General features: G+C 34.8%; 1 protein-coding gene across 4 annotated transcripts in view; it reads right to left on the bottom strand.

Moving 5' to 3' along the window:
* The window catches only part of rbm17 (RNA binding motif protein 17), a 21,797-nt gene extending 10,089 nt beyond the window's left edge, over positions 1 to 11,708 (bottom strand). Inside the window, exons 1-11 of one of the 4 annotated variants that reach the window (XM_051892372.1) lie at positions 11,583 to 11,708; positions 11,087 to 11,234; positions 10,633 to 10,749; positions 9,882 to 10,048; positions 9,621 to 9,686; positions 7,593 to 7,708; positions 7,371 to 7,421; positions 6,803 to 6,929; positions 5,645 to 5,796; positions 5,382 to 5,429; positions 735 to 811 (exon numbers count right to left, since the gene is read on the bottom strand). In XM_051892372.1, the coding sequence (XP_051748332.1) occupies positions 735 to 811; positions 5,382 to 5,429; positions 5,645 to 5,796; positions 6,803 to 6,929; positions 7,371 to 7,421; positions 7,593 to 7,708; positions 9,621 to 9,686; positions 9,882 to 10,048; positions 10,633 to 10,749; positions 11,087 to 11,209 (1,044 nt within the window). In that variant the 5' untranslated portion in view covers positions 11,210 to 11,234; positions 11,583 to 11,708. The remainder of the gene's footprint in view (positions 1 to 734; positions 812 to 5,381; positions 5,430 to 5,644; positions 5,797 to 6,802; positions 6,930 to 7,370; positions 7,422 to 7,592; positions 7,709 to 9,620; positions 9,687 to 9,881; positions 10,049 to 10,632; positions 10,750 to 11,086; positions 11,235 to 11,582) is intronic. The other 3 variants (XM_051892374.1, XM_051892375.1, XM_051892376.1) reach the window with 3 other exon arrangements.
* Positions 11,709 to 11,982: the final 274 nt, after the last annotated feature.

Raw genomic sequence — 11,982 nt, 5'->3', positions numbered from 1 at the left:
CGATCTAATAAGCGAAATAACTGCGTGCAGTTTGCATATATGAACACAATTGGAGATGACGGGAAAACATACAGAGAGCATCAGCTTTCGTTTCTGCTCTGACAGCCACGAGACCGTGCTGAACGTGGTAAGTGCATGTTAGAAAAAAAAGAAATGTTTAGAGAACATTGTGCTTAGTACATTTTTCATCTTCAACCCAAACTTATGGTCTCAGCCGGCAAAGTTTAAATCCCTTCTGTTTTGCGCGCCTCCCATAATGTTTATTGTGTCAGAGTAGGCGGTCTTTAGTGGCTGTTCGAACACATTCGACCACATGAGTGTTTACCCCACGAATGCGTTTGACTACCTCTGGAAGTGGTCTAAAGTGAACAAGCTCAAAACATTTACACCTGCATTTAGCATTGTCCACTTGTGATCAGATCGCCCAAACGCATCTTAATACCAGGTAAACAGGGCCTAAAATATGATTACAAACACTTACATTTCATTCAATAATAAAGTGTCTCAAAAAAAATAATAAATAAAAGGTCTTGTATTAAAATTATTTTGTTATGCAGTATTATTCTTATTAGACTATTGTGTTATAAGCTTAGCAACATGCCAACAGCAAACTCTGTTGAAATCAATTGGCATTTTAATCTCTCATGTGTTTCACTTGAAGAGTCTCTATCAGCTTTCTAAAGCAGACATTTATGAAGTTCTATTTAATTTAGGATGATTGACACACAGCTTACCCGCAGCAACACCACCTTTGTTGGACATTTGAGAATCTCTGTAAGAGGGTTGGTCTCGTTTTTCTTTGAGGCATCCGCTATAAAACAGATATATTTCAATTTACATTTATATCAAAACATACTGCTTCATTTAATAGAAAATCTTTTTTTAATGCTGATAACAGTAATATAATGAATGTCAATGAATTATTAAATTAATGAATTAATTCAAAACTCTGATACAATGACTTGTCTGTTATCACTCGTGTTCACGTGTGGCATTTCCCATGCATTAAAACAAAAATATTAAAAGTATTTTAATATGAAAAGTATTAAAACTAAATATACACACTACTGTTCAAAAGTTTGGCATTGTAAAACTTTCTAATGTTTTTGAAAGAAGTCTCTTCTGCTCACCAAGCTTATTTAAAAATACAGTAAAAAAAAAAATTGTAATATTGTGAAATATTATTAGAATTTAAATGAAGTGTTTTCTATTTTAATATATTTTAAAATGTAATTTATTCCTGTGATAATAAAGCTGAATTTTCAGCATCATTACTCCAGCCTTCAGTGTCACATGGCCCTTCAGAAATCATTCTAATATGCTGATTTGTTGCTCAAGAAACATTTCTTATAATTATCTTATAAATTTTTTAATCACTATAACAATTCTTTTTATTATTATTATCTCATTATACACATTTGTTATAATTTATTTTGAACTTTCTACTCCAAGATTTCTGCAGGTTTCATGAAGGTAAATATAAAATAAATAAATACAATATCTAGCTTACGCCAGACCGCCTTCCATATTCAAAGTTTAGATTACGAAGAAAGCGTAAATAACGTTGTGGCAGTTACACTTTTTCTGTAAGTTAAATATGGAAGGCGTAGGACGGAGCGTAAGCGTTTTAAACTGCGAGAGGCGTTACACTTTCTTTGTAAATTGAATACGGAAGGCGGTCTGGCGGAAGCTAGATATTTTACTTTGTAACTTGTTAAATATGGAAATTTTTCTTACACAAACGCATCGCTTCGCTTCAGAAGGCCTTTATTAACCCCCCGGAGCCGTGTGGAGTACGTTTATGATGGATGGATGTACTTTCTTGAGCTTCATACTCGTTGGTCCCATTTACTACCATTATAAAGCTTGGACCCCTCAGGATATTTATTAATATAACTCAGATCGTGTTCATCAGAAAGAAGAAAGTCATATACATCTAGGATGGCTTGAGGGTGAGTAAAGCTTGGGGGAATTTTTATTTCAAAGTGAACTAATCCTTTAAATCAAGATACTCAAGAAGCAAAGTGATGTAAGATAAGAAGTCTTGTTTTCTGTGAAACTGATCAACATGACGTGAGTTTATGATTAAAACCAGAACACATATCTACCAACGGGCTCAGGAAAAAAACAACTTACTTCAAAGAAAAAAAACAAGTTTTCATAGCCCACTGACAGAAAGTCACTGAATTTTCTTCAATTTCTCAGAAAACAAGACTTCATACCTTTATGTTCTATCTCAAGTAAATACGGAGACAAAACAGTTAAGTAACTGTGACGAACATTTTTTTTTTTTTGCAGTGCATGCAACATTATGAACTTTATGAACTTATGGAATTTGAGGAAGGAAGGATCCTTTGAGGAAGATTTTTTAAAACCTTTTTAAGACCTACAGACACCCTGCCACACCATGATGAATAAAGCTCAAAAGAACAGCATTTATTTGAAATGGAAATCTTATAACATTATAAAACACTCTTGATCATTTTAATGCATCCTTGCTAAAAACAGTAATAATTTATTTAAAAAAATATATATATATGAATGGTACTGTATATGCATGTAAACATTGCTGTTTATGACTATGTATTGTAATACTAGTGCATATAAATGAGAATGATTAAATATGATTCTTCCTTTGTGTTCATGTAGTGAAAAGCAAGTCTTGTTCATTTTAACCAGATTTTTACATCTTGCTTTAAACATGAACTTAATGGCTGGTTGGTTAAAAAGACGGTTCCATTGATTAAAAAAAGAGAGATAGAAATACATAAAAATCCTGAACAGATACTCTCTGAAAGGGCATCTGGTGGTAATGGCAGGTTTATTATTACATCTGTTAGGGAAGTTACTGTTGCCATTGTTTACGTAAACATGACGGGCACAATTTCTGGTTCCTAATGCCTAATAGAGCACAGATGTGTTAATGTGGGTTATCAAGACACATACAGACACAAACAAATAAATGTTGTAGGCAGGGCTTGACATTTAGCTTTTTGCTTACCAGCCACTGTAGCTAGTGGTTTTCCAAAGTTACTAGCCACTTAGCATTTTCACTGGCCACAATTTTGACATCGATACCATGGGAAAAATAGGCTGCTGTCACTTTAAGACCTGATGCACGGATCCACTTTACTGTTACATGTGCGTTTTCTTCACTTCACTTAACTGACTGTGTTTAGGGGAATACTCTCAAGACCGGCATTTTGACATTATTTTGTTTGTATTTGGCTGTTTAAGCACAATAAGCAGCGAAAAACAACTCAATTTAGTACTGAGAGGCGCGCACTTTGGGTGTGAGCATAATCTGCAGGAATGAGTAAATTTATGTGCAATACAATGCCGAAATTCAAACCCTGTAACACCAACAATAGTCATCCGGAGCAAATGAAATGAGTGAGTTGAGGGGAAGCGGGTTTGTGTGTCAACTCGCTGTCGAAGAGATGAGCGAGCAAGAAAGCGTAGCTGCTATCTATTCTGCAGAAAATTAGTACTGAAAGTGTTTCAGATATTTAAGTGTCGATATGTATTGAAAAATCTATATTTTTGCCAACACTACATTGCACTTAGTTTATTATTTCAGATGCCTTTTTAAAAGACTACAATTGAAAAATGTATATATTATACAAACCTGATTCCAAAAAAGTTGGACACTGTACAAATTGTGAATAAAAAAGGAATGCAATGATGTGGAAGTTTCAAATTTCAATATTTTATTCAGAATACAACATAGATGACATCAAATGTTTAAACTGAGAAAATGTATCATTTTAAGGGAAAAAATAAGTTGATTTTAAATTTCATGGCATCAACACATCTCAAAAAAGTTGGGACAAGGCCATGTTTACCACTGTGTGGCATCCCCTCTTCTTTTTATAACAGTCTGCAAACGTCTGGGGACTGAGGAGACAAGTTGCTCAAGTTTAGGAACAGGAACGTTGTCCCATTCTTGTCTAATACAGGCTTCTAGCTGCTCAACTGTCTTAGGTCTTCTTTGTCGCATCTTCCTCTTTATGATGCGCCAAATGTTTTCTATGGGTGAAAGATCTGGACTGCAGGCTGGCCATTTCAGTACCCGGATCCTTCTATGCAGCCATGATGTTGTAATTGATGCAGTATGTGGTCTGGCATTGTCATGTTGGAAAATGCAAGGTCTTCCCTGAAAGAGACCACGTCTGGATGGGAGCATATGTTGTTCTAGAACTTGGATATACCTTTCAGCATTGATGGTGCCTTTCCAGATGTGTAAGCTGCCTATGCCACACGCACTCATGCAACCCCATACCATCAGAGATGCAGGCTTCTGAACTGAGCGCTGATAACATCTTGGGTTGTCCTTGTCCTCTTTAGTCCGGATGACATGGCGTCCCAGTTTTCCAAAAAGAACTTCAAATTTTGATTCGTCTGACCACAGAACAGTTTTCCACTTTGCCACAGTCCATTTTAAATGAGCCTTGGCCCAGAGAAAACGCCTGCGCTTCTGGATCATGTTTAGCTGTGGCTTCTTTTTTGACCTATAGTTTTAGCCGGCAACGGCGAATGGCACGGTGGATGGTGTTCACCGACAATGTTTTCTGGAAGTATTCCTGAGCACATGTTGTGATTTCCATTACAGTAGCATTCCTGTATGTGATGCAGTGCCATCTAAGACCCTTAGACGGCAATGCATCACATACAGTATGTATCACAGGCATCCAGTATGGTTTTCCGGCTTTGGCCCTTACGCACAGAGATTGTTCCAGATTCTCTGAATCTTTGGATGATATTATGCACTGCAGATGATGATAACTTCAAACTCTTCAATTTTTCTCTGAGAAACTCCTTTCTGATATTGCTCCACTATTTTTTGCCGCAGCATTGGGGGAATTGGTGATCCTCTGCCCATCTTGGCTTCTGAGAGACACTGCCACTCTGAGAGGCTCTTTTTATACCCAATCATGTTGCCAATTGACCTAATAAGTTGCAAATTGGTCCTCCAGCTGTTCCTTATATGTACATTTAACTTTCCCGGCCTCTTATTGCTACCTGTCCCAACTTTTTTGGAATGTGTAGCTCTCATGAAATCCAAAATGAGCCAATATTTGGCATGGCATTTCAAAATGTCTCACTTTCAACATTTGATATGTTATCTATATTCTATTGTAAATAAAATATAATTTTATGAGATTTGTAAATTATTGCATTCCTTTTTATTCACAATTTGTACAGTGTCCCAACTTTTTTGGAATCGGGTTTGTATATAAAATTCAACCCGTCAAAGTGGCTAGTAGGAGGGAATGTGTTACACGCCACTGCTGAAATCCACCCACATTTGGCGGGTGTTAATGTCAAGCCCCGGTTGTAAGGGAATGATATGGGAAACAGGAAATAAAATAAAGTCAAACCTGAATTAGAGCCATGTGGATCAGCCACATTCTGACTGGATGCTGATGCTGAAACACACACGCACACACAGACACAAATGTGAATGAGCCAAATGATACACTCACACAGTGGGTACATGGTTGCGCAAATGACAAAACATGGAATTGAAAACAAACATGATACTTGAAATAACAAAAAGAAACAAAGAATCTTTGTTTTGAATCTGTGATGTGTGAGATTGTAAATGGTTGCCGTGAGTTGGTGTGTGTATATGTGATCTTACTCTTTTCCGTGGAGTCTCCAATAATAATCTTGCCCCCCCGCTTGCTGGTTTTCTCCACTGAGAGTGCTGTGCTTAACCCCTGCTCATGTTTTCCCAAGCCTTGTCCTTCCCGGAAACCATACTTCTGCATGATTTTATGAGCCACAGTACCACTGAAAAACACACAGACAGGTAATAGTCTTTAAATTCTAGATTTAAATTAAATTCTTTAAATTATTTGGAAATCTAAATTCATTGTTTAAATCTTCATTTATATTAAATATTACAAGATTTATTCATGATTATTATTATTATTATTATTATTATTTAAATCAAAATGTTCTGGTTAAATCTAAACCCTTTAGTTATATTTAAAAATACTTGGTTAAATCTAAACTTTTCTTGTTAAATCTAAATTCTTTATAATACATTCTTTGGAAATCTGACTTGTTTAAATGTTCATTTATTATATTATAATCTTCATTAAATGTTATTAAGTTTATTTATTTTTAGTTAAATCAATGTCTTTAAAATTAAAATATTTTGTGATTTTTTTTTTTTTTTTTTTAAACATACATTTTTTGGAAATCTAAATTTATTGCATAAAAATAATTTAAATTAAATATGAGATTTATTTATTGGTTAAATCAAAATGTTCTGGTTAAATCTAAATGCTTTAGCTAAATTTCAAATATTTGGTTAAATCTTCAATTTTCTTGTTAAATCTAAATTCTTTAAAATAAATTCTTTGGAAATCTAAATCCATTGTATAAAAACGAAAAAATCATTGTAATTAAATATTATCGGTTAAATCAAATCGTTGTGGTTAAATCTAAATGCTTTAGCTAAATTTCAAATATTTGTATAAAAATGTCCTTGTTAAACATTAAAAATTATTTGGATTAAATCCAAATGAACATTTACTTATTTCTAGTAACATTTAGATCGTTGGATCAATTTTTTAGGAAATTAAAATTTCTTGATCTAACCTAAAACAAAAATAAATGTAAAAAAAGAAAATCAAAGTTTTAAAATATAATTTTTTTTGTGGATCTCTTTCTGGTGTAAATTCAGAACCAGAGTGTTCAGCCATTCATTGGCCAATAACAACATTCCATATCTATAAATCATTATGACTTTGTTTCTGAGTGTAGAGGTGTCATTTGGAAGGGTTCTTACCCCATGTTGGCCAGGAATGAATTAGTTGGTCCAGGGGGAGATCGTGGTCTATCTGAGTCATCAAACACAGGAGGTGGGATTGCAGCTTTCGACCTCTGGCGACCATCTTCGTCATATGAATATGATGCTGTCATGTCAACAAACACAGTTTTGTTACTTAACTCACATTTCCCACAAATGGATTTAAGACTGTGTAAAGCTGCAGCCTATTAGAGACAAACTGACAACACGCAAAATCAAAATCATACACCGATGAGCCAAAACATTATGACCACATGCCTAATATGCTGTTGGTCCTCTAAATGCTGCCACGACCCAACGAGCCCCGACCCAACGAGCAATGAACTTACAAGAGCCCTGAAGGTGCCCTGTGTTATCTGGCACCAAGACGTTAGCAGCAGATCCTTCAAGTCCTGTCGGTTGCGAGGTGGAGCTGCCGTGGATCAAACTTGTTGGACCAGCACATCCCACAGATGCTCAATTGAATCGTAATGTTTTGGCTCATCAGTGTATATTGATTTCAAAAGTGGCAAAACAGGTTCTTAAAAGGTCTATGGGATTTACTTACAGTCTCGCTCCATTAGTGATGTCGGAGGGGCGATGGCAGCTCCGCCCATACCTGTGTGCCATATGAACAACATCTTATAACCACAGAAGATTATACTAAGGGCACTTGTTTAAACATGGTATTAACATCTTGGATAATCTAATCACAAGTGTCAAAATATGACAAAATCGATATAAAAGAAAGACAGGAGGAGATGAAGAAATGTTTCAAAAGGAAACTCACTCCTCTTCCTCTTTTCTCTCTCATACTCCTCCTCTTCATCCGATTCGCCTTCGGGATTCGGGAAACGTGAAAACCCGCTTGGAGCTCCCCCTCCTTCATGCCTCTCTTTACGTTTTCTAACAGACAGGGGCGAAATGGTCATAACACAATGGGCAACAAATCAACACTGATCTGTGCAGATCAGGCATTTTTATATATATATATATATATATATATATATGTTAGGGGGGCAACAATATATAGTGTCACAATATATCGCAATACAAAAATACAATATTGCTTTGTGGATAGTGACAGTGTGTTCACCAAAAAAAAAAAATTACTGTGAGAAAAAAAAAATTCAACTTTACAGAGATTTAGTGTCAGTACTACATTAAACTAATATATATAATGTTGAATATAATGTGTAATAACGCAATGGGGGAATATTTGTGGGTCCTGCTAATGCCAAAAGTCTTGTTACCAGTAAAAAGTGGCTTACATTAATTGAAATATATCTAGTCAGTGACAGAATGCAAACATATTCATCTAAAATAAATCTGTGTTTTAGCGTTAGAATCATGAATATTTTTATTCTGGTGTCACCATTGTCCTGTGCATTGGGTTACCAGCACCAAGTCCAAGCCTATTCATTTCCACCCCCAATGTAATACCAAATTTAGCATTTTCATCATCAGTACATTTTTTGCTATCCTTTTACTATATGTCTTGAAGTATCGCAATAATATCGTATCGTGAGTTCAGTATCGTGATATGTATCGAATCGTGACATGAGGCTATCGTTAAACCCTTAATACATTTTTATATATATATATATATATGTTTTTTACAAACCTCTTCTGGCTTGATTTGCAAAACTGATTGGAATTGTGTGCATTTTAATAATTGTTTAATTCTGTGAGAACAGACTGTTTAATGCAGCTCAGAGGTGACAAATGAATATATAATGTTTTGATGTTTTAAAAATAAAACACTGACATATGAAATTTTAAAATTGAAAAGATACTTTAAATATGAAACTAAAACTGCCAGTAGGTGGCAGAAAGTCAGTGTTAATGAGCAAATCATCGAGTCATTAATTCAACCGATTTGTTCAAATGGACTGATTCATTTAGTAACGAAACACCGGCGCCGCTGTGTATTGCTCAAAACGCAAAAGAGTTCTGCTGTGGCTTTGTTTGGAACTATTTTCATTGGCGAAATAGAGCAAAACAGTCAATATTGTGTCTAAAATGTAAGTCACTTTGTTTATTAAACTGTTGTATGAAATCAATATCGCATTTGCAATTGTGCTGACATTTAAAAATAAAAATAAAATGTCACTCTTTGTGTGATTGCTTAACTAAATCATATGATATAAATATAGCCTAAAAGACAAATGCAGGGGCATTTTTACTGCATTTTAATAGAGTAAATCACGCAGTGAGAGCGTGCAAAACTGATTGGAATTGTGTGCATTTTAATAATTGTTTAATTCTATGAGAACAGACTGTTTAATGCAGCTCAGAGGTGACAAATGCAGTTGCAAATGCATATATAATGTTTTGATGTTTTAAAAATAAAACACTGACATATGAAATTATTTTAAAATTGTAAAGATACTTTAAATATGAAAGTAAAACCGCCAGTAGGTGGCAGAAAGTCAGTGTTAATGAGCAAATCATTGAGTCATTAATTCAACCGATTTGTTCAAATGGACTGATTCATTTAGTAACGAAACACTGGCGTTACTAAATGGACATGTGCAGTAGTCTAACCTAAATCGGAAAGGCTACATCACGCAGTGTGTGCACTCTCTAGTCGTGTTTTGGTTTGTTTTTTGCAAAGTGAGAGACATACTTGATAATGTCAGATTGCACATTGTTAACCCAACCATAATAATATTATCGTAGATGATATATATTACACACCTCTAGTATCTGTAAATCCATAATTTTACATTTAATTATTCAATTTCTGTCCTTAAATAAACCTAATGTACGCCTACCTGAAACCCTTGGTTTACACTGACATTAAAATGACACTTACTTTTTATGTAACGCTACAGTAAAACACTGCTGTTCACTTTCAGAAGTTGTAGGGATGCTTTCTTTTCTTAAAAAAATAGAATGTGAAACATGTATGTTGGTTATATTATTTTCATTTTTTAAATATATTTAAATGTAATTCAAATTTATTTTACACACTTAAAGCATTATTGTATAGCATATCAAAAATCGCATTATTTAATTTATAGTTATCACATATCACATTTTTCTTCAATATCATGCAGCCCTAGTGGATGCATACTTCTCTCTCTCCTCAATCTCCTTCTGTCGCTCCTGTTCTCTCTGTCTTTGTCGTTCCTCTCTGTGTCTCTTCACCACTTTCTCATAGTCGTTGGGAAACATGGGGTCATACTCATCAGCCAATGGAATCAGCACATCTCCAGATGAAAACCCACCTGACACCGGGTCCTAAAATGGACACACACAGACAGTGTATGTAACTTACTGTTCTAAGAAGAGCAACTTAGTATAATGAACCACTTAGTGAAAAATCCGCATTCATTTTTAATGTAACATATTACTGGGAGGAAGGGTTGTGATTTTAACAAATCAAATGCTGTGATGTCAACATTTTAAAAGCATATTGAATGTGCTAAAAGATGCCAGTAGGGCTGCATGATTAATCATGATAAAACAGAAATCTTGGAATGGCTTGGAATGGCTTAATAATAATATTATTATTATTATTATTAAACTGCATGTTTTAGGGTGCAGCACGGCACTGTGCCTTGTGTCTTTAACATGCGAGCAGCTCACGATCCGGTGTTTTCAGTGTTCAGTAAATGTTGTTCCACATGAACATCTCTGCAACATGCGTCAACCACCTTCGTAAACTTGGAATGAGAAGTGCTTATCAACTGGCCGTTGTCAACAAAAGAGAAGCTTTAAGGGATTCCTGCGTTTTTTTGACAAAATTAAAGCTTGATGGGTGTGATTTGAAAATTAAGCAACTAAAGATAAAATAATCGGACAGTAATATACACATTGTTTACCTTCATCCCTGCAGCGATGTGTGGAGGTGTATCAGAGATCTGTCTGTCATCTGCAGCACTTCCTCTCTTCAGATCAATAACCGGAGCTAGAACATTCGACTGTCTCGTCCTCTGAGTCTGCAAAAGATGCCAGGTTCATTTGTTTGACGTTCCATGTCTCAATAATTAACTTCCATAACTTTTCCAGTCATTTGTGATTACTGGATAAAATGTGTATACTATATTATTATAAATATATAATATATGATAGAGATATTACTTACATTGATCCATTTTTAGCCAAATTAAATATTTTAAATCTAACCAATAATAGAAACACAATTTTAAAATTCCCTAATATTTCCAGGTTTTAAATGACAGTTGGAACATTGACACTTACACTCTTCAGTTATAAATATAAGAAAGAGACATACAAAGACTGTATTATCATTGTCAGGCATAAACATAGACCCACCTTTGCTTGTGTCAATGCAGCTTTCTTCACTTTCAGCTGCGACTGAAGCAGTTTAAAGTTTTTAGACCATCCTTCTGTTTTAGTGTCGCTCGTTGCGACCCCCAAATCATCATATAAAGACATTTTACCTCCTTCCCAAACAAAAACACTGAAATACACAAACATGAAACAGGATTATACATATAAACGTGTTGCAAGCATCAGTGTGCTATGTAACAAAAGCTAAAGTATCACACAAGTTGTCAGTTAGACGTATATACTATATAGGTATTTTAAACATAAAACCACGATCTAAAATAGCCTGCAGCTAGAACTCCCGTTACAAAAAAATGCTAAAAGATGGTTCTTAGAGTCAAGTATTATTTATCCATTTAGCATTCACTTCCAGACGGCTTGCAACGCTTACTGTACTATATAAATATACTAAATGATTACTGCCTGACCTTAAACCACTCATGCATTTTAACTGTTCAAATATCTGAAGCTAGATACACACCTTTTACGAAAATAAACCCTCCACTCGTTCTGCACTGTCGGTTAGCATAACATGCTAGAAGAGTGGTGTCGCGGACGAATGACATCATCGACAATGGCCAAACGCACTCACGTCACGACGCCAGTTTGATTAGTAAAGCCATTTTCTTTGATTGTATTTTTTCTTTTATTTCGTGGAGCCTTGCTTTTTAAATAAACATTATGCAAATATTGAACAATTATAAATACGAAAATAAAACAGAACAAGAAAAGGGGAAAACAACTGCAAAAATTGGGTATAAAAATATCAAATAAAATATTTGTAGAGCTCAAACTTTCAATAAATAAATAAAGCTGCGGATATGTAAGTAAATAACACATCTCCAATACTACTCCAATAAACGTGCTCCCTTTACATACTG

This window comes from Ctenopharyngodon idella, chromosome 4 (assembly GCF_019924925.1).
Source record: "Ctenopharyngodon idella isolate HZGC_01 chromosome 4, HZGC01, whole genome shotgun sequence".
Lineage (NCBI taxonomy): Eukaryota > Metazoa > Chordata > Actinopteri > Cypriniformes > Xenocyprididae > Ctenopharyngodon > Ctenopharyngodon idella.
The sequence above is the reverse complement of the archived record's forward strand: the minus strand, read 5'-3'. Positions and strand labels throughout refer to the sequence as shown.